Source organism: Anopheles maculipalpis, chromosome 3RL (genome assembly GCF_943734695.1).
Source record: "Anopheles maculipalpis chromosome 3RL, idAnoMacuDA_375_x, whole genome shotgun sequence".
Taxonomy (NCBI): Eukaryota; Metazoa; Arthropoda; class Insecta; order Diptera; family Culicidae; genus Anopheles; species Anopheles maculipalpis.
In genome coordinates, this window is record NC_064872.1 from 25,187,404 (window position 1) to 25,204,594 (window position 17,191).

At 44.1% G+C, this 17,191-nt stretch overlaps 5 protein-coding genes across 6 annotated transcripts in view; 3 read left to right on the plus strand and 2 right to left on the minus strand.

Annotated features, from left to right (window-relative positions):
* The window catches only part of LOC126565193 (ubiquitin thioesterase otubain-like), a 345,090-nt gene extending 341,987 nt beyond the window's left edge, over window positions 1–3,103 (minus strand). The window contains exons 1-2 of one of the 2 annotated variants that reach the window (XM_050222343.1): window positions 2,972–3,103; window positions 2,134–2,889 (exon numbers count right to left, since the gene is read on the minus strand). In XM_050222343.1, coding sequence (XP_050078300.1) covers window positions 2,164–2,889; window positions 2,972–3,082 — 837 coding nt within the window. In that variant the 5' untranslated portion in view covers window positions 3,083–3,103 and the 3' untranslated portion in view covers window positions 2,134–2,163. The remainder of the gene's footprint in view (window positions 1–2,133; window positions 2,890–2,971) is intronic. The other variant, XM_050222342.1, reaches the window with a different exon arrangement.
* Window positions 31–1,240, plus strand: LOC126564948 (U5 small nuclear ribonucleoprotein 40 kDa protein). The gene is made up of 3 exons (XM_050222078.1): window positions 31–150; window positions 240–369; window positions 435–1,240. The coding sequence occupies exons 1-3, from the start codon at window positions 34–36 to the stop codon at window positions 1,238–1,240; spliced, it is 1,053 nt and encodes a 350-aa protein (XP_050078035.1). The 5' UTR covers window positions 31–33.
* An 857-nt stretch (window positions 3,104–3,960) lies between the features above and the next one.
* On the plus strand, window positions 3,961–5,208 carry LOC126565455 (60S ribosomal protein L9). The gene is made up of 3 exons (XM_050222637.1): window positions 3,961–4,038; window positions 4,461–4,712; window positions 4,806–5,208. Exons 2-3 carry the CDS (start codon window positions 4,472–4,474, stop codon window positions 5,135–5,137), a joined length of 573 nt encoding a protein of 190 aa, XP_050078594.1. The 5' UTR covers window positions 3,961–4,038; window positions 4,461–4,471; the 3' UTR covers window positions 5,138–5,208.
* A 1,797-nt stretch (window positions 5,209–7,005) lies between these two features.
* Window positions 7,006–10,625, plus strand: LOC126564058 (protein aubergine). Its single transcript, XM_050220970.1, has 5 exons — window positions 7,006–7,186; window positions 7,257–8,401; window positions 8,486–8,689; window positions 9,058–9,999; window positions 10,355–10,625. The coding sequence occupies exons 1-5, from the start codon at window positions 7,013–7,015 to the stop codon at window positions 10,617–10,619; spliced, it is 2,730 nt and encodes a 909-aa protein (XP_050076927.1). The 5' UTR covers window positions 7,006–7,012; the 3' UTR covers window positions 10,620–10,625.
* Window positions 10,626–11,800: 1,175 nt separating this feature from the next.
* LOC126565006 (malate dehydrogenase, cytoplasmic) lies at window positions 11,801–14,210 on the minus strand. The gene is made up of 3 exons (XM_050222142.1): window positions 14,201–14,210; window positions 12,566–12,931; window positions 11,801–12,485 (listed from the first exon to the last, which is right to left on the minus strand). Exons 1-3 carry the CDS (start codon window positions 14,201–14,203, stop codon window positions 11,850–11,852), a joined length of 1,005 nt encoding a protein of 334 aa, XP_050078099.1. The 5' UTR covers window positions 14,204–14,210; the 3' UTR covers window positions 11,801–11,849.
* Window positions 14,211–17,191: the final 2,981 nt, after the last annotated feature.

Genomic DNA, 17,191 nt, shown 5'->3' on the forward strand with positions numbered 1-17,191 from the left:
CATTAAAATACAAAAAATCCTCTTACGATCCAGATGAATACCGCCGCAATAAAGCGTCCGTCGGACGCACTGGTTCCGGTAACGAATGCAAAGAAATCCCGCACCGATATCGTCGCGTACACGGCCAAAGACAAGCAGCTACTGGAACAGGTACCATCCAAAATCATCATCCGATTTTTACCGGGTTGAATGTTTTCAATGAAAAGGTATTTCAATTTGTTAATTTCTCTTCATTACAGAATGTTGAGCGAACATCCGGTTTGTTGGGTCCTATCATGCTGCTGGAAGGTCATGGTGGAGAGATATTCTCCACAGAATTCCATCCGGAAGGAGAGCATCTCCTATCGACCGGATTTGATCGTCAAATTTGTATGTTTTTGCTGAAGCAGGGCAAGAATAAGAAACACAATTCAAACTTTTCTATTTGTTTCTAGTCCTATGGAAAGTGTACGACGAGTGTGACAATGTTGGTGTGCTGAGCGGACATTCGGGCGCAGTAATGGAAGCACATTTCTCCCCGGACGGTTCCAACATCTATACCTGCTCCACCGACAAGGTGGTTGGCGTATGGGACGTACCAACCTGCACCCGGATACGCAAACTGAAAGGACACACCCACTTCGTGAACAGTTGCAGCGGTGCCCGCCGTGGACCAACACTAATCGTGTCCGGTTCGGATGATTCGTCGATCAAAATTTGGGACGCCCGAAAACGGCACGTCGTCAGCACGTTGGACAATGCGTACCAGGTGACGGCAGTTTGCTTTAACGATACAGCCGAACAGGTAATTTCCGGCGGAATCGATAATGAGATTAAGGTTTGGGATGTACGCAAAAAGGAGATTGTGTATCGTTTGCGAGGTCATGCGGATACGGTAACGGGACTGTCGCTGTCGCCGGATGGTTCGTACGTGCTGAGCAACTCCATGGACAATACGTTGCGCATCTGGGACATTCGCCCGTACGTGCCGGGCGAACGTTGTGTGAAGGTGTTTACGGGTCATCAGCATAATTTTGAGAAGAATCTACTGCGCTGTGCCTGGTCACCGGATGGGCTGAAGATAAGCGCAGGGTCAGCTGATAGGTTTGTGTACATTTGGGACACAACATCGCGCCGGATTCTGTACAAATTACCGGGACATAATGGTAGCGTTAATGATATCGATTTTCATCCCACGGAACCGATCATTGTGTCGGGTTCGAGCGATAAAACACTGTATCTAGGTGAGATAGAAGCTTAAGGCCCTTAAAACCGTTTTTTGAATAAATTCTATAAAGGCCCCGGCCCACGGGAAATTTCAAACTGTTGAAATCGATCTCAAAAAGCGATTTCAGAACGATAAAATTACACAAACACTTATGAGAACCTTAAAGTTTGATTTTGTGAAATCTTTCGTGGCCCGCGGCCATAACCTTTATTTCAATGACTGCCTACCCGCCTATGTTTTGCATTTTTATTTTTCAGTAATATTTAATATAATAGGAGCTAAACGCTTGAATCTTTTGGAATCCCTAGACAAACATTTTTCTATCATACAGCAAAAACCAGATTTTTTTATTCTTTTTACATATACTTTGAATTTTATTTTCAATTTTTTATAACCATCTACCATTTGGGGGTTAACCGAGTATGCCCGGGATAAGGCAAAGAATAAGGAGGAAATGCCTTAATAATCTGTGAAAATCGATTCAACACAAGCGGTGTTGACAATACGGCACTGTACCGTCTTAATTAATTATAAATAAATAAATACCTTTTAGGGGTGTTTGTATTTTGTCGTATTAGATTTTTCTCATTTTCAAAGTTGTAATTTCCTTGTTATAAATAGACAAATAGCTTCGTCTTTCCAGGACACTAGAAAATGTACGATCTACCCGGGGTAGGTGGTTTAAGAAATAAGGGTGTAATTTTGGGACATTGAAACGAAGGTTAAACAATTTTCTTTCACCTGAAAATTCTTGATCCTAGGTGTTTGAGTGACTTGATTTATTACGATTCTTCCGTACATTGTGTTTTTATTGTTGAGTAGAGCATGCTAAGGGGGAGCTATCGACGAGAATGTAGTTGCAGGAAACAAAGAGACATCATAGTTAAACTTGTTCGTTGGTATGTGGCCGTGGTTGCCAGATCCACCACCGACCTGGTGACACAACCTTGGCCACCTTACGCCTGCTGACTATTGTTCGGGTACAGTATGTCGTAATGTCCCGGACGGTACAACAGATACACGTTCGGTTTAAAACCGTCCGGAAAATCGTGCGCAATCACCTGATCCCCATCGCCCCGATCCATATACTCAACCCGCACACCCGCATCCAGTGCCGAGCAAATCGCGATAATGTGAATGTGATCCGACTCCTTGTACATCGGTTCCACCTCCTGGTGGCAAAACTCGACGATCGTGATGTTACCGTCAATAAAATTCTGGTAAAAGTCAGCCTTTTCCTGCAGATGGCTCGACGTAATCAACCGCAGATACACGACGACGTAATCCGAATATCCCTGCTCATTAAACAGCTTGTGCAGCTCGTTCAGGGCAGTGGCCGTATCGTCTCCCTCCGGCTTTACCTTATTAATCACCTCCATAAACGTTTCGTAAAAGTCTTCAATCGTAAACGGCGGAAAGCCGGCTTCAGTCAAGCGTTCGCGGGATTTGGACGCGTACTCGTAAAACTTTTGGAATTCCTCCTTGTTCAGCACCAAGTACTCCAGGTAAGCGTAGGCAAACGCACGGAAAAAGCAGTTCCCATCGGGGCGACTACGCCGGATTGCCCGGTACTTGGAGGAGAGATCTTTAATTTTTGATATGTAGACAGGATCGTCCAGATACTCCTGGTTGAGGCTGGCGATCGGCTGCGACTCACTGACTAGCGGGTTGGAATGAGCAATCTAAAACGAGGAGGGGGGATAGTTTTTCAGGGAAAATGTGAGAAATCTACCATCTACGGTGGCACCATACAAACACACGCACCTCTTGTTCGATTTCACGCTGCTGTTTGATAATTAGCTCATCTTGATTTTCGTCTGATTTTGCTTTTTTGCTGCCGCTGCTGCTGCTGCTGCTACTCTCCGAGTTGCTCATGGTGTGCAAAAAGTCCCGCGAAGGGATACTTACGCACTGTTGTCTATAAATTAATTCCTATCCTTGGGAATGAACGGCACCGTAGCCGTCGAAGGGGTAGCAATTATCAATCGGCTGCACGAATCTGAGGGACAATCAGCACCGTTTTAAACTTTACACAAAATATTTCCCAGCGCTTCAAGCGGCGGACATTTTACCAACAAACACACACAGGGGCCCGCAAAATGGATATAGAAGAGGTTGGTTGACAGCGAAAACTGACAGCGCAAACTGACAGCACCGGTTTTGCGAGCCGGTTCGGTTCATGGCGCGCCAGTGTGGAGCCGGCGCTATGGCCAAGCAATATCTGCAAATTTGGTACATATTTCGTAGGATTTTGTTACTTTTCACGCAATAACAGGAGGGTAGATAAGATTTAGCCCTAATGAAGACCTCTGCTTAGGCCTAAAATTGGCTTTTATTGCAGTGATTACTTCATCATTTGGAGCTCAACTTCTTTCCAGCCAGTATTCTTTTCTGGTCTGCGAATAGCAAATATCTGTTCGTTGGTTCCCTTGTTTTCAACGGCTTTGGTGCCACTTATCAACACAAAAATTCAGCTTTATTGTAGATAGAAATGGTTATGTGATGATGAAGTTACGATGGATCTCAAAACACCAAACGAAAAAGCAAATCGATAGCGGATCGTCCCTCTTCATTGATACAAATTTTCACAAAAATCTTGTTATTGCCTTGTACAAATAAAGTTTAAAGCTATTTGTGCAAAATAATCCAATTATCAACAAGCAAATTGTAAATGCGCAACGGTATATTCAAAAAAGTAAGCGTTTTCAAAAACGCACACTTTGACAGCAACACAACGACCGCCACAGGAAAACAACCAAACGTCACCGATGAGCGCAGGGTTAAAGACGGCACGAACTGTCATGTTCTTTTCCGGTTTGATTCTCAAACGTGTAAGTAGTGTTATTGCCGAGTCGGTTGTTTCTTTTTAGAAAATATCATGCTAAATAGGTAAACATAAACGGGAATCATCGCTGAAACGAAAGTGGGATCGCGTGGCTGTGTGGAGAAGTTAGAAATGTGTCCCATCACGGAGAGAATGCCGGCATACGAAGCTGTGTTCCAAAGTCGTTTACACGAACGAAGCGGTACCGTTTTTAGAAAGGGGGTGATGATGGAGCGGCAAGGCATATCTGTCAGATCAGGAACACCCGGAGCTGGCTGGTGCGATTGGCGTGAAGAAAACGGTTCCCGTGCGTGCTTTCGGTTTCAGTGATGATTTCCCGAATAATGTTGCCCGAAACAGCAAGGCGTAGTGTGCGTCCAAGACCCCGCTGTTTGCTAATTCGATTGTGTATGTGTTATCGTTTTACAGATTAGCTTACAATGAGAACCATCAACTCTAACCAGTCGGTGATCATCCCGAAGGGGGTTTCCCTCAAGGTGAAGAATCGTATCGTGACGGTGAAAGGACCGCGCGGCCAGCTCGTGAAAAACTTCCGCCATCTAGCGATCGACGTCTACAAGGTGCACCGCAAGAAGGTTACGGTGGAGAAGTGGTTCGGTTCGAAGAAGGAGCTGGCGGCCGTCCGTACCGTTTGCTCACACATCGAGAACATGATTAAGGGTATGTTTCTAGTTGTGTAGTTTCTAGACAGAAAAGCAAAACGGAAGCCTGTTTCTAATATTCTTCACCATTTTCGTTTCGTCGGTTGTGCAGGTGTCACCAAGGGATTCCAGTACAAGATGCGTGCTGTACATGCTCACTTCCCGATCAACTGTGTGATCAGTGAGAGCAACTCGTTGGTGGAAATTCGTAACTTCCTGGGCGAGAAGCACATCCGCCGTGTGAAGATGCAGCCGGGCGTGAGCGTGGTCAACTCCACCAAGCAGAAGGACGAGCTGATCCTGGAGGGTAATGACATCGAGGCGGTTTCGCTGTCCGCCGCCCTCATCCAGCAGTCGACGACCGTGCACAACAAGGATATCCGTAAGTTCTTGGACGGTCTGTACGTTTCCGAGAAGACCACAGTGGTACAGGACGAGGAATAAGTTGTAACATTGTTGTAAGCATACGGAATGAAGCAGAAAACAAAGCGAGGAGTGTCCGATGGAAACTAAAACCGTACCCATGTGTTATTGTTGTGTTGTTGCCTTTTTTGTGTTTCTCGCTCCATGGTCGGTTTGTTTACGCGTCGAGTGAAGTCGTGATAAGGAAGCAAGAAACGATCACCTGGATGAAGTTGGCATTCTTGGGGATCGTTGTAGTGTAGTTGAAAGCCTCATGGTATAACCGTCGTTACACGAGCTAAGTGATGTCTGGAGTTGGGTCATTTGGGTTAAGATCTAAACTGAGTCATCCATGTCGGCACCGGAAGAGGATGCTCACAAATATCTGAATGTCTCAAAGAGAACAGAGAGAACCAGAACAAGAAAGATCACGATGTAAAGACATGGACATATCTCTAATCTTACTCCAGGAAAGTTGATTCAGCGAAGGATTTTTGTTGGAATAATATCATCCTATAAATTCCACAATGGGAAATTTTGATTCCCTCCAGCCAATCCCCAGCCAATTAGTAAACCCTCCAGGGGGCTGGTAAGGCGCCATTGCACTATTGAAACAGTTCGAAAGTTAAGGTGGCGTGTTTTTTTTAACTAGATTTTCAAGAGTTCTTGGCCTGTCATTTCGGGATTCACTGATCGGGTTTTATCCGTAGCTGGATAAACGGTTCGAACACGGTATTCGGCGAAGGATTTCAAAGTCTGTTATGGAACCACAACAGAAATCACTCTAAAATATCTGGGGCACAATTGAAACTTCCCTTAAATGTTCGTTGGTTCAATTTCTTCAGAAAACCCCAATCTGGTTCTGGTATTAATTCATGTTATTTTTTACTGAGAAGTCCTGAATACGGAGTACGAATGATGAGGATGGACTTTTTGATACATCAGTCATGCAACGGTCACACGTGTAAAAGGCCGGGACCGCTACCACCCTTGTGGTTACACAGGTAGCTAGCAGAAGAAAGAAAATACATTTTATTACCATCGGCACATATTTAAGTGCGCTTGCTTTCCCGATTCGGGTTTTGTTTTAATTTTATTATCCAATATAAACAACCTTCCTCACAGTTCGGTTCCTTCGATTCAAAATTGTTTCGAAGAAAGCACCAGGTCACTCCATATTCGAATACGTCAATGGCGGCCATATTAGATTTGGGTTTGACATGTCCAGCGCTCCGATTTCGTGCAATAATTCATCAAACTACATTTTTTAACAAAAAAAGTTAATTAGAAAATCATAAATTAAATATAAAAATCAACGTTTTACCGTTTTCTTTGACTTTTCTCCGAATGTGTGTATCACCCTGTTGCAAAACACAAGCGCTGCATGTATCGCATGCGAGCTATCTTTTTACGGTCACTTTTGACAGTTGGCACGCGGCTTCAGTGGGGGAGAAAATGCTATAGGCGGCACAAAATAATCCTAGCGAATTTGGACGCTGCTGTTTGCCGAAGCGAGTTGCATTTGCGGTGTCTGCAGTTTTGTGGCCGTAAATCTACGTGCGGTGAAGATTTCGGGTGTGCATCTTGTAGAAAACGTCGTACAGAACGTAGCTGCCGGCAGAGGGAAGGTTGTATTGGCAAACTGTACGTAATATAGCTTGGTTTGTGATAGGGTGCAGAATAGAGCGGCAGGTAAGGAAACACGATGTTATTGTTCCCTCCTTCCTTTATGTGTGTTCCGTGCGGTGCCATCCTTTCACGCAAAATGTGGCGCTGAAAATGCTGCCGTTAGCATTTCATTTCTTGGAAGGCAGTCGATGGCTTGCAATTCAAAACTTTGTCAACGTTCTGCTAATTCGGTGCTGTTGTGTGTGCGTGTTTGTTTTTTTTTTTTGTTGGTGAAATAGCCCCCTAAATATGGCGGACGGTAGACGAGATCCTCCGCCGTACGGGCGGGATCGGGTACGCGGTTCAATAGGATCGCATTCACCGTATGAGGGTGTCGGTGGTGGTATAGGCCGTGGTCGGGGTGGTCCACCACCGATGCGAGGAGGTTACCCACCCCAAGGTGTAACTTATCATACGCAAGAGGTAAGCATTTCTATTCCAATTTTCAACCCGTACAAGCGGCTTAACATCCTTACCGGATTTTCTATTTTAGCGGCGCCCACAATGGCGCAATCCATCTCCCGGTCCAAGCGACGGATCACCGCTGCCGAGCACATCTGCCGCCGTTTCAACGCCAGCATTTAGTACAAATGTGCACGAACCACTGCCACAACCTGTTGTTGCGGGACCGGCAGCATTAGCAGCTATTGGTAGCACCACCAGCACCATGGCACTATCCCGCCAACATCGCCCAGGTGGTCGAGGGAAACGCCCTCTGGCGGATACACTACGTACCCGGGGTCCCGATGCACCGTCGAAGCATGGAACGACCGGGCAACCGTTACTGTTGCAATCGAACTATTTCAAGTTGCTGAAACGTGTCGACTGGACACTGTATCACTATCAGGTCGAGTTTATCCCGCCATGTCCAAGCCCGCGGCTAACGCAATCGCTCGTAAACGAACACAAAAAGCTGCTCGGTGGGTTCGTGTTCGATGGCGTACAGCTTTTTACCGCCTGCAAACTATCAAGCGATGAGCTTGTCCTGCACTCCCAGCACGATCGTACCGGGGACAAGTACGAACTACACATCCAGCGTGTCGCTGTGGTGGACATGACGGACGAAACCGGTCTACAGGTGCTAAACCTGATCCTTCGCCGTGCAATGAACGGACTAAATCTCCAACTCGTCGGACGCAATTTGTACGATGCGGCGGCTAAAATTCCGATCCGCGAGTATCACATCGAACTGTGGCCCGGGTACATGACGAGCATTCGGCAGCACGAAAACGATGTGCTGGTGTGCTGCGAAATCGCACACAAAACGATGCGCATGCAGACGTGTTACGATATTTTGCGCGAATGTCGGCGGCACGATCGTAACTTTAAAGACGCATTTAAACGGGCGGTACTCGGGTGCGTTGTGCTGACCGGGTACAACAACAAAACGTACACGATACACGATGTCACGTTCGACACGACGCCAGAAAGTACGTTCGATACCAAGAATGGGAAGATTTCGTTTATGGATTATTACAAGAACAAGTACAACTTGCGCATTCGGGACGCGTTTCAACCGATGTTGCTGTCGCGGGCCAAGAAGAAGGACACCCGGTCGGGGGACAGTGAGCTGATGGCACTGGTGCCGGAGCTGTGTCAGATGACGGGATTGACGGATTCAATGCGTTCCGATTTCAAGTAATTTCTAGCTCCGATTGCTCCAATATCCGGATTTTTGGTACGATTTTAAAACGTTTTTTTCCCCTTTCCTTTTAATCGTAGAATGATGCGGGCGATGGCAGATCACACCCGTTTGAATCCGGACCGACGTATTGAGCGGTTGGAAACGTTTAACCGGCGGTTGCAAACCTCGCCCGAAAGCCAGGAAGTGCTCAAAGTGTGGCAGATGGAGCTCGATCGTCGTCTAGTCGAGCTGCCGGGCCGATTGCTTCCACAAGAGATGATCTTCTTTTCCACTACCTCCAAGTAAGTACATACGCGGTTGTTATCCCGCCGCGAAAGTAGCACAATTCGTGCAGAATATTCGCCGTTACGCTTGTCTCCATTCCGGTGTTCTTTGCAATAATTATTATTTGTAGCTTAACTTGTGCAAATAACGACGTAGGAAAAAGGGGAAAAACGAGGCTGTTAAATCATTGAGGTCTTTATCTTCAACATCGGTTATTTTGCACCTCAGGTTAACGTTCCGTTCCTTTTTGCAAATTGTACCATTTCTATTCTGTTGCTTTTTTTATCAAAAAAATTCCCAAGACCACTTTGCGGTACTTTTCGTTGTAAACAAGGACACATTTTTCACACCTTTTTTCTTCCCTTCTCTCACTCTCTCTGTCTAGTGGTGTTCAAGCGGGCGAAAACGCCGACTGGACGGCACACTTTCGCGATAATCCCATGTTTGCGACGGTACGCCTAAGCCGCTGGTATCTCGTCGTCCCCGCTCGCTGTCAGCGCGAGGCGGGCGATTTCCTAAACTGTATGATAACGGCCGCCCGTGGTATGCGGTTCGAAATAAGCAATTGCGAGATGGTCCCCATGCCGGACGATAACCCGAACACGTACATACGCACCCTGGACGCGATCATTAACAAAGATCCACAGATGATTATGTGCGTTGTATCGAACAACAAGTCGGAACGGTACACCGCCATCAAGAAACGGTGCTGCGTAGATCGGGCCATCCCAACGCAAGTGATGGTACAGAAAACGATCACACCGAAGAGTGGCAACGTGCGGACGCTGATGTCCGTAGCGACGAAGGTGGTGATACAGATGAACTGTAAGCTGGGCGGTGTACCCTGGAAGGTAAAGATCCCGCTGAACGGGTTGATGACGATCGGGTTCGACGTGTGTCACGATTCGAAGGATAAAAGTAAATCGTTCGGTGCGATGGTGGCGACGCTTGATCACGACAATCGCGGTACGCCAAAATTTTTCTCCACCGTTAGCCACCATTCGAATGGGGAGGAAATTTCGAACTATCTGCCACTGAACACGGTGAAAGCGTTGAACGAATATCGGCGCGAGTTTGGTGAGCTACCGAAGCGTATTATCTTTTACCGCGATGGTGTGAGCGATGGGCAGCTGCAGTACATTTACGATCACGAGGTACGATCGTTGGTGGAGAAGCTGGGGCAAATTTACAAATCGGCTGGCGTTGAGCAGGATGTGCTGTTGACGTTCTTCATCGTGAACAAGCGGATCAATACGCGGTTCTTTGATCATCGGCTTAATCCACGGCCGGGTACGGTGGTGGATAATGTGGTGACGCTTCCGCAACGGTAAGTATTTGATTACGATCATTTAAAATTGATACACATTATCATTTAAAGAAGATTCTTTTTCTCCTTGGCTTAACTGCTTCCAAGGTTATGTCGGCCACCGAAAGGCTTACTAGACTTATTGGTACCACGTAGTTGAGATAGTCAGTCCTCATTGTAGGCAAAATGTAGGCCAAAATATTAAATTTTCAATCCCGGAAAAAAACATACGTTATCCCATTATTCAGGCCATATATTTATAGTAATTTTTTAAAAATCCCAGACAGTCCATAATATTCTGAGAGGAGTACTGTCTCCGTTTTAGCTTACTTCCACGGATACTTACGCATTTCTGTCTTTTCTTTTCCCGAAACAGTACCGATTTCTACCTCGTGTCACAATCGGTAAAGCAAGGCACCGTTTCACCTACCGCGTACAACGTCATCTACGACACATCCGGCCTGAAGATTGACCATCTACAAATGCTGTCGTACAAACAGTGCCACCTGTACTATAATTGGTCCGGTACGACCCGTGTACCGGCCGTGTGCCAGTACGCACATAAACTATCCTTCCTAGTAGGCCAATATCTGCACCAGTCGCCTAGTAACATGCTCGAAAAGAAACTTTACTTCCTGTAGCGAGGCGTACAGGACTATTCGACTACTTTCTTTTCCTCCAGTGGAATGAGCAAGATTAGAAGAACCAGAGAATTATTAAAGTGTATAAGAGTTGTTTTTTGTTTTCAGGTTTTTTTATATTTTCCTTTTAATCTTTTTATTATTATCACTCATATCGATTGCACTTAATTGCAAGGTTTTTGGACACTAATTTTTTTTAGGTTTTTCTTTTAGAAAAGCGCCTATTAGTATGAAATACGCAAAACAGCATGTGTTTTTGACTCACTACGGGTGTTAAAAACAGAAGAAAACAAAACAATTCCTCTTAGTAAAATAAATTTCGAAGAATTAATTTCTTTTGAGAAAATTTCAGGTTTATCCCCCCAGAAAAAAAAATCTTGCATTAATACTATGTTTCGGCACACACGAGAAAAAAAATTAAATAGAACTTTTTTTTGGTCCAAAAACTTCTCATTACAAAAATAGCAAAGATGAAATTCATTATACAGGCTGGTGCAAAATCATTAATGAATAGGAATGTACAGAAACAGAAATGTTATCGTGTGAAGACATTTCAATAAAATAAAATCGAATCGATGAAGTAGGAGGGAAAGTTAAAAACCAATTAGATCATGCCGTTGCCATTAGCGCAATGCAGATTATTAGCGGTAAATATGTAAAAGAAATCGATCAATACTATTAAGAGAGATGGTTTATTGAATTTACTCTGTACTTTTTTGTTTATTTTTGCTTTTATGATTTATTTCTTTTTTCCTAACACTCTTTCGCTCTTTCTACCGGTTTAACAATTGTTTGTGTGGTCTAGGCGCGCGCTAATGGAGTTATGTGTGTGTATATTTTGCTAATTGTTTCACTTTTGTTCTAATTCTAAACGGGAACGGGAGATGCATAGGCCCCAACCATTTTGTAGAAGCAACTCGCTTGCTCTATCAGCTGTGCAAAACATTACCACGAAAACATAGCAAAACAAAAAAAAAACACGCAAAAACTGTAAAACAAAATTTTGAACAATGAATGATATGAAGAGAAGAACAAAAAAACCCCTTCTATATTGAACCGAAAACGGAAGTTTGGAACCCTCTTCTTGGCATAATGCATTTTTTTATATATATTTTTTTCTCATCTCCTTAATATCTCCTTAACACAAGAGAAAAAAGGAAGGGGTACTGTGTGGGGGTTGATGTAATTTTTGTTTCCTTCATACAAAATTCTGTTTTACAGCTTAACTAGTCAATCCGCAGCACACACCGCCATCGCTTCCTCCTTCTCCTCCAGTAGCTCCTTCGCCGTCACGTCCAGCTTACTGCGCGTAAACTCATCCACCGACAGACCCTGCACAATCTTCCACTGCCGGTTTTGGATCTGCACCGGGAACGAAAACACAATATCCTTCGGCGCACCGTAGCTTCCGTCCGAAATGACACCCATCGACACGTACTCGCCATCGCGCGTACCCGCAAACCAATCGCGCATATGATCACTGGCCGCCTTCGCAGCGGACATTGCGGAAGACATCTTACGGGCGGCAATAACAGCCGCACCACGCTTCTGTACCGTTTCGAGGAATTGCTGCTTCAAGAACTCATCGTCGCCGACCGCTTCCGGGACCGTCTTAACCGTACCGTTCACCTCCACCGAAGCGTTACGTGCATCCGGCACCTGGGTGGCCGAATGGTTACCCCAAATGATGACATTCTTCACCTTCGTAATGCCCACACCGAGCCGACCAGCAATCTGTGCTTGAGCACGGTTCTGATCCAACCGTGTCATGGCGGTAAAGTTCTCCTTCGGGATCGAGGGTGCATAGTGCGAACAGACGAGCGCGTTCGTGTTGGCCGGATTACCCACCACGAGTACTTTCACGTCCTGGAGCGGGAAAAAGGGACTCTTATATTAGTACAAACTACCAGAAGATTAGGGGGGCGCACTCTGTAGGTGAGTCCTACCTTCTTGGCGAACTTGTCCAGCGCTTCGCCCTGCACCTTGAAGATTTTCACGTTTGCCGACAGCAGATCCTTACGCTCCATGCCCTGCTTGCGGGGCATAGCACCGACCAGGAATGCGGCATCAACATCCTTGAATGCGACGGCCGGATCAGCTGTCGGTACAACGCTGACGAGCAATGGTAGAGCGCAATCGTCCAGCTCCATTACGACTCCCTCGAGCACGCCCATCATCGGTGGAATGTCCAGCAAATGTAGAATCAGGGGCTGGTTCGGTCCGAACACATCACCCTTGGCTACCATGTACAGTAGCGAGTAAGCGATCTGACCAGCAGCTCCCGTTACAACCACACGGATTGGTTCAGCAGACTACGGGGAGGGAAGAAAAAACGATAAGATGAAGTAAAATTAAGATCTCCAGTTTTTTTTTTTTTTGGGAAAAGGTGTTAGAATTAATCAATTTAATAATGGGAGACACCTCTGGAACTGATTTGTTTATCCGCCATTTTAACATCCAGACTACTCGATCACACTCAGGTGTAAATTAAGTGTACCAACAAGGCACAAAGCACTTCAGCGCGCCTCCACAGCTCGGATTACATCGCAGTTGCCCTTGAACATAAACAACTCGTCCGAGAAGACGGAATTGAAGGTGTTTGATTAATGTTGATCAAGAACCAGCTTTTTGAGGTTGATTAGAAAAGGCTCGAAAAAAGTGAACGGAGCAACGGACTTTTGGAGCTCATATAGCGTTTATAATGGCATAACAACACCATAAACACGGCATAGTATGCGGGGTGACCGCGGTGTCTCTATGACGGCAATGACAATCGCGATTGTTGGAGCAGCAGCACGTAGAGCACCGTAAAGGAACCGACTGTTTGGTTGTATGTGCGTATGTATGTGTGAGGGCAAAAAAAGGTCAAACCAATGACTCTCTATGTTCCGTGTGTATTACATAAAGTAATTATTTTCATTATTTTTTTTTTTGCAGCCGGTCCCGGTGATTTCTCTTCTTCTGGTGGAAGATAAGTGAATATTTGTGAGCGTCTTAATCTTTCCGACGTCATCAACATTGTACGAGAAGCACGTCAACAACGAATCAGCTTCCAATTGTTATCACGGAAAAGCTGTCGACAGGGTAGAAGTTGTTAATGTTTGTCTCTCGCTGTCTGGGGCATACGGGGCCAAAGGGGACCCAAACGGCGCAAACGAAATTTGACAGATAATGCTCCGGATGGGTGGGTTGGGAAGATTAGCGGGTGAGAAGTGATGTATTTCCGATTGCCGGTTCTGTTTCCATTCGTTTCGCCGCCCCCATCGATTAGAAGCTGACCAACGACAGCAGTTTTTGCTGGCCGAAGGTGACCGTGGGCATCCTTCCAAGTGAAATTTTACACCAACAACGTCATCAGTGGCAAGTCGTAAGTGTTGCATCTCGGCAATGATGTGTGCATCGTCATGCTCTCCCGTAGCAGGCCATGATTACCAAAACACAGTCGGCTGCTGCTTTCGGCAATTGGATGTTCCTTGCCTTACAACGGGTTACTTCGATTGCAAAAATACGCCATATTCCTTCTACAGCCTTATCACGTTCGATCAACCGGAATTCCGCGCTGGTTGTAATGTGAAGCTTACCATTTTTACAGCAATTAGCGGCAACACGAAAACGATAAAAAACAGGTATACACACGCACACGCAAACTGTACTGAAATGCAACCAAACTAATGCCGCAAGAAAAGGAACGGGCTTCCTTTTATGTTGGCACTGGACAGGAAGGAAACAATATATATATTGCTCAAAAAAAGCAAAAAACCGATATGCGTTGTGCTAATCGTAGTAAATGCAGAACACCACCATCCGCTCGAACAAACGCGAAATACTTAATGAGTTGAGTTGGTACGGCGAGGCGCTGAGGCGAGAGATCTAGTGGTGGCGCTCTCCATTTTTCTTGGGAATGTTTCTCCCACTCGCGGGCGCTCTCTCTCTCTCTCCCCCCCGAACGTTCCAGTTACAGTGATGTAAAGGGAAAAGGTTACACTTGTTACATTGGATAAGTTGCATCGCTCTTCCTTGCCGTTTACGGCTTCTGCTGTATGAGGATTTTTTTTTTGTGGAATGCTGTGTTAATGAATCGACAAAATTATTTCTGAAAATCATAGTTCAAGGTAATGAGAAAAATATCCTGAAGTTCGATCAATCAAGACATCGATTTTAAATTTCATTTTGCCATTCTGATGAACTGATATTTTACATCGGAGTGTAATTGAGAGAATTTTTATCAATTTCTCAATCCAAACAATTATTCTAATAGTTCTATGAAGCTGCTTTTTACTTTTTCTTTCTCAAAAAAGGTCAGTTTAGTTATTAAGATAATTTAGATTTCTTTGTCAATTATTTTGAAAAACTTTTAGCAGGTTTTCGTTCTAACACAACAATGCCATAGAAAGTTAAGATGTTGGTGATACTTTTGCCAAATGTTGGTATGTTGGAACCTAGTACAACTATCGTACAAGATATATAAAAGTAGTTCTATATTATTACACGACGCTGTAGCTACATAATTTTATTTCATAATTCTTACGTCTGAATAACTACGGTCAAGTATGAAAAGAACGAATAAATGAAGATATTTCCTTGGAAAGGAAGAAAAAAGATCCAATTTTGAGAAATAATTAGAAATATTGAAATTCTAGAAGAATACCAAATCATCAAGGTTGGCCACGCTGCTTCATGAATTTGATTACTGAGCTTGAAGTCTGAATCGTTCGGTTGGATTCTAATTCCTTAATCTTAACAGCAAGAATCACGGCGATTTGAACAGTAAAGAATGATGCGAAATAAAGAATTTATTTTATTCGCTTAATGTTGTGACCTAATGGTTTTGTTTGCTACGTTCACACCTTAAGATGACTATAAGTTTTTTTTAAATGTAAAAATGGCCAAGCCTAAATGAACATCCTTTAACTGCCTGAGAAGTAACTTTTGTGAGAGAGATAACTTTCGATCCTTACTGTTCAAAGAGGTAATATCTAGTTCTAGCAGGACCATTAAGGCTCCAAAGCGTCCTAAAAGGAACGAAAATGTAAATAAGTGTTACAAAGTGTGTCAAAAATACGATTTTGAAAACTGACAAGCGCACCAGGTTATGAAGCAAATAACAAAAAATTGTACGTTTATTTCCATGAAAATCCGTTGCGAAACTTTGCACACTACTGTATTTTGTTCTCTTCTTCCAAACATTCTCTCTTCACCCTCGCCGAGAGCAAGAGAGTGCATTTTTTCACCCCACCAGCCGATGTAATACAATGGGAAAAATGAGAGAAAGAGAGAGCAATAACAAAAAGAAAAGAAAAGATACCCCCGGTGGAGCATTAATTATGAAACAAGGTGGAAACAGACAGCAACACGCATTGTGTCCATGTAACTGATTCGAAATCGTATTGTACTGCTAACGGCCTCATGTTATCTCCCGTCGAAGGTAATGCACGCACAGTTAACAGCTAACACTTGACCGATAGTAGAAAGAAGAAGAAGAAGTGGAGGAAAAACCGAGAGGGGTCAAACACTCATAAGGCATTTTTCATCGTCCACATCCATACGGGAAAACGCGAAAAGGGGAGGCAAAACGACGACAACCATTGGACGATGTGTTTATTTTTAAACCAACTCGACCGGGGTTCTTCCCGCTAGACTATTCCGTTTCGGACAGCAGAAGAGTGTTTAGTTTTAAAAATAATCACTCAACAAAAAAACCCGTCAATCAAGTTCTTTCTTTTTATTTTATTAATTTTTTTATTACTTTTTGCCTTACTATCCTCGCGTATAATTTGCGTATTATAGGACCTTTTTTTGTATTAAGTATAGTGTGTGGGTGTATGGGTGCGCGAATAGCTTGAACGCATCCTCCCCAGAAACTGAGAGCTGTGTTGTGTTGGTGTGTGTATGTGTGATTTTAAAGATTTTAGTGTGTAAAGTTCTGCATTTGTTTTGTTTTAATCTTTGAATAGAGTTTATAATCCATATTCATTTCTATAATGTCCCTCAATCATCCATCCTATAACATGTTCCGGCGACTCCTTCGCTCTTTCCTACACTTCTTCAACAGTCCTACACATCTTTACTACGCGTTTGTGTGTGTGTGTGTATTCACTCATCCAAAGAATGCTAATAAATCTATATCGATAGAAGGATATTAGACATTATATTATATTTCTTTTGCCTCAAAAACTCAAAACTTCAATTCCACATGCGCCCAACGTGAGGCAATCTCTCCTTTCTATAATCTTTTCTATTGGTTTCCTTTTTTTGTGTGAGACAGTGTCCGCTTTATTATATACAGAGGAGGTGTTGCATACAATCACACACACGCATACAGAGAGTTTAGTTTCGAAACTAGCTACATTTTCGGTTACTTATGAATTTAGTAAATGGGTGGTAGTACTCTCTCTCTCTCCCTCTTTCTCTCTATCTCGATGAAACCAAACCTTTCCTAATAATGCCTAGGGCAAAAACGGTGCACGTACACTCACACAAACGCATACACACTCAACACACATACAAACCCACACGCCTATACTATAAGAGCTAGCTTTTCTATTCATACTACACATTATTCACTCGCTTAG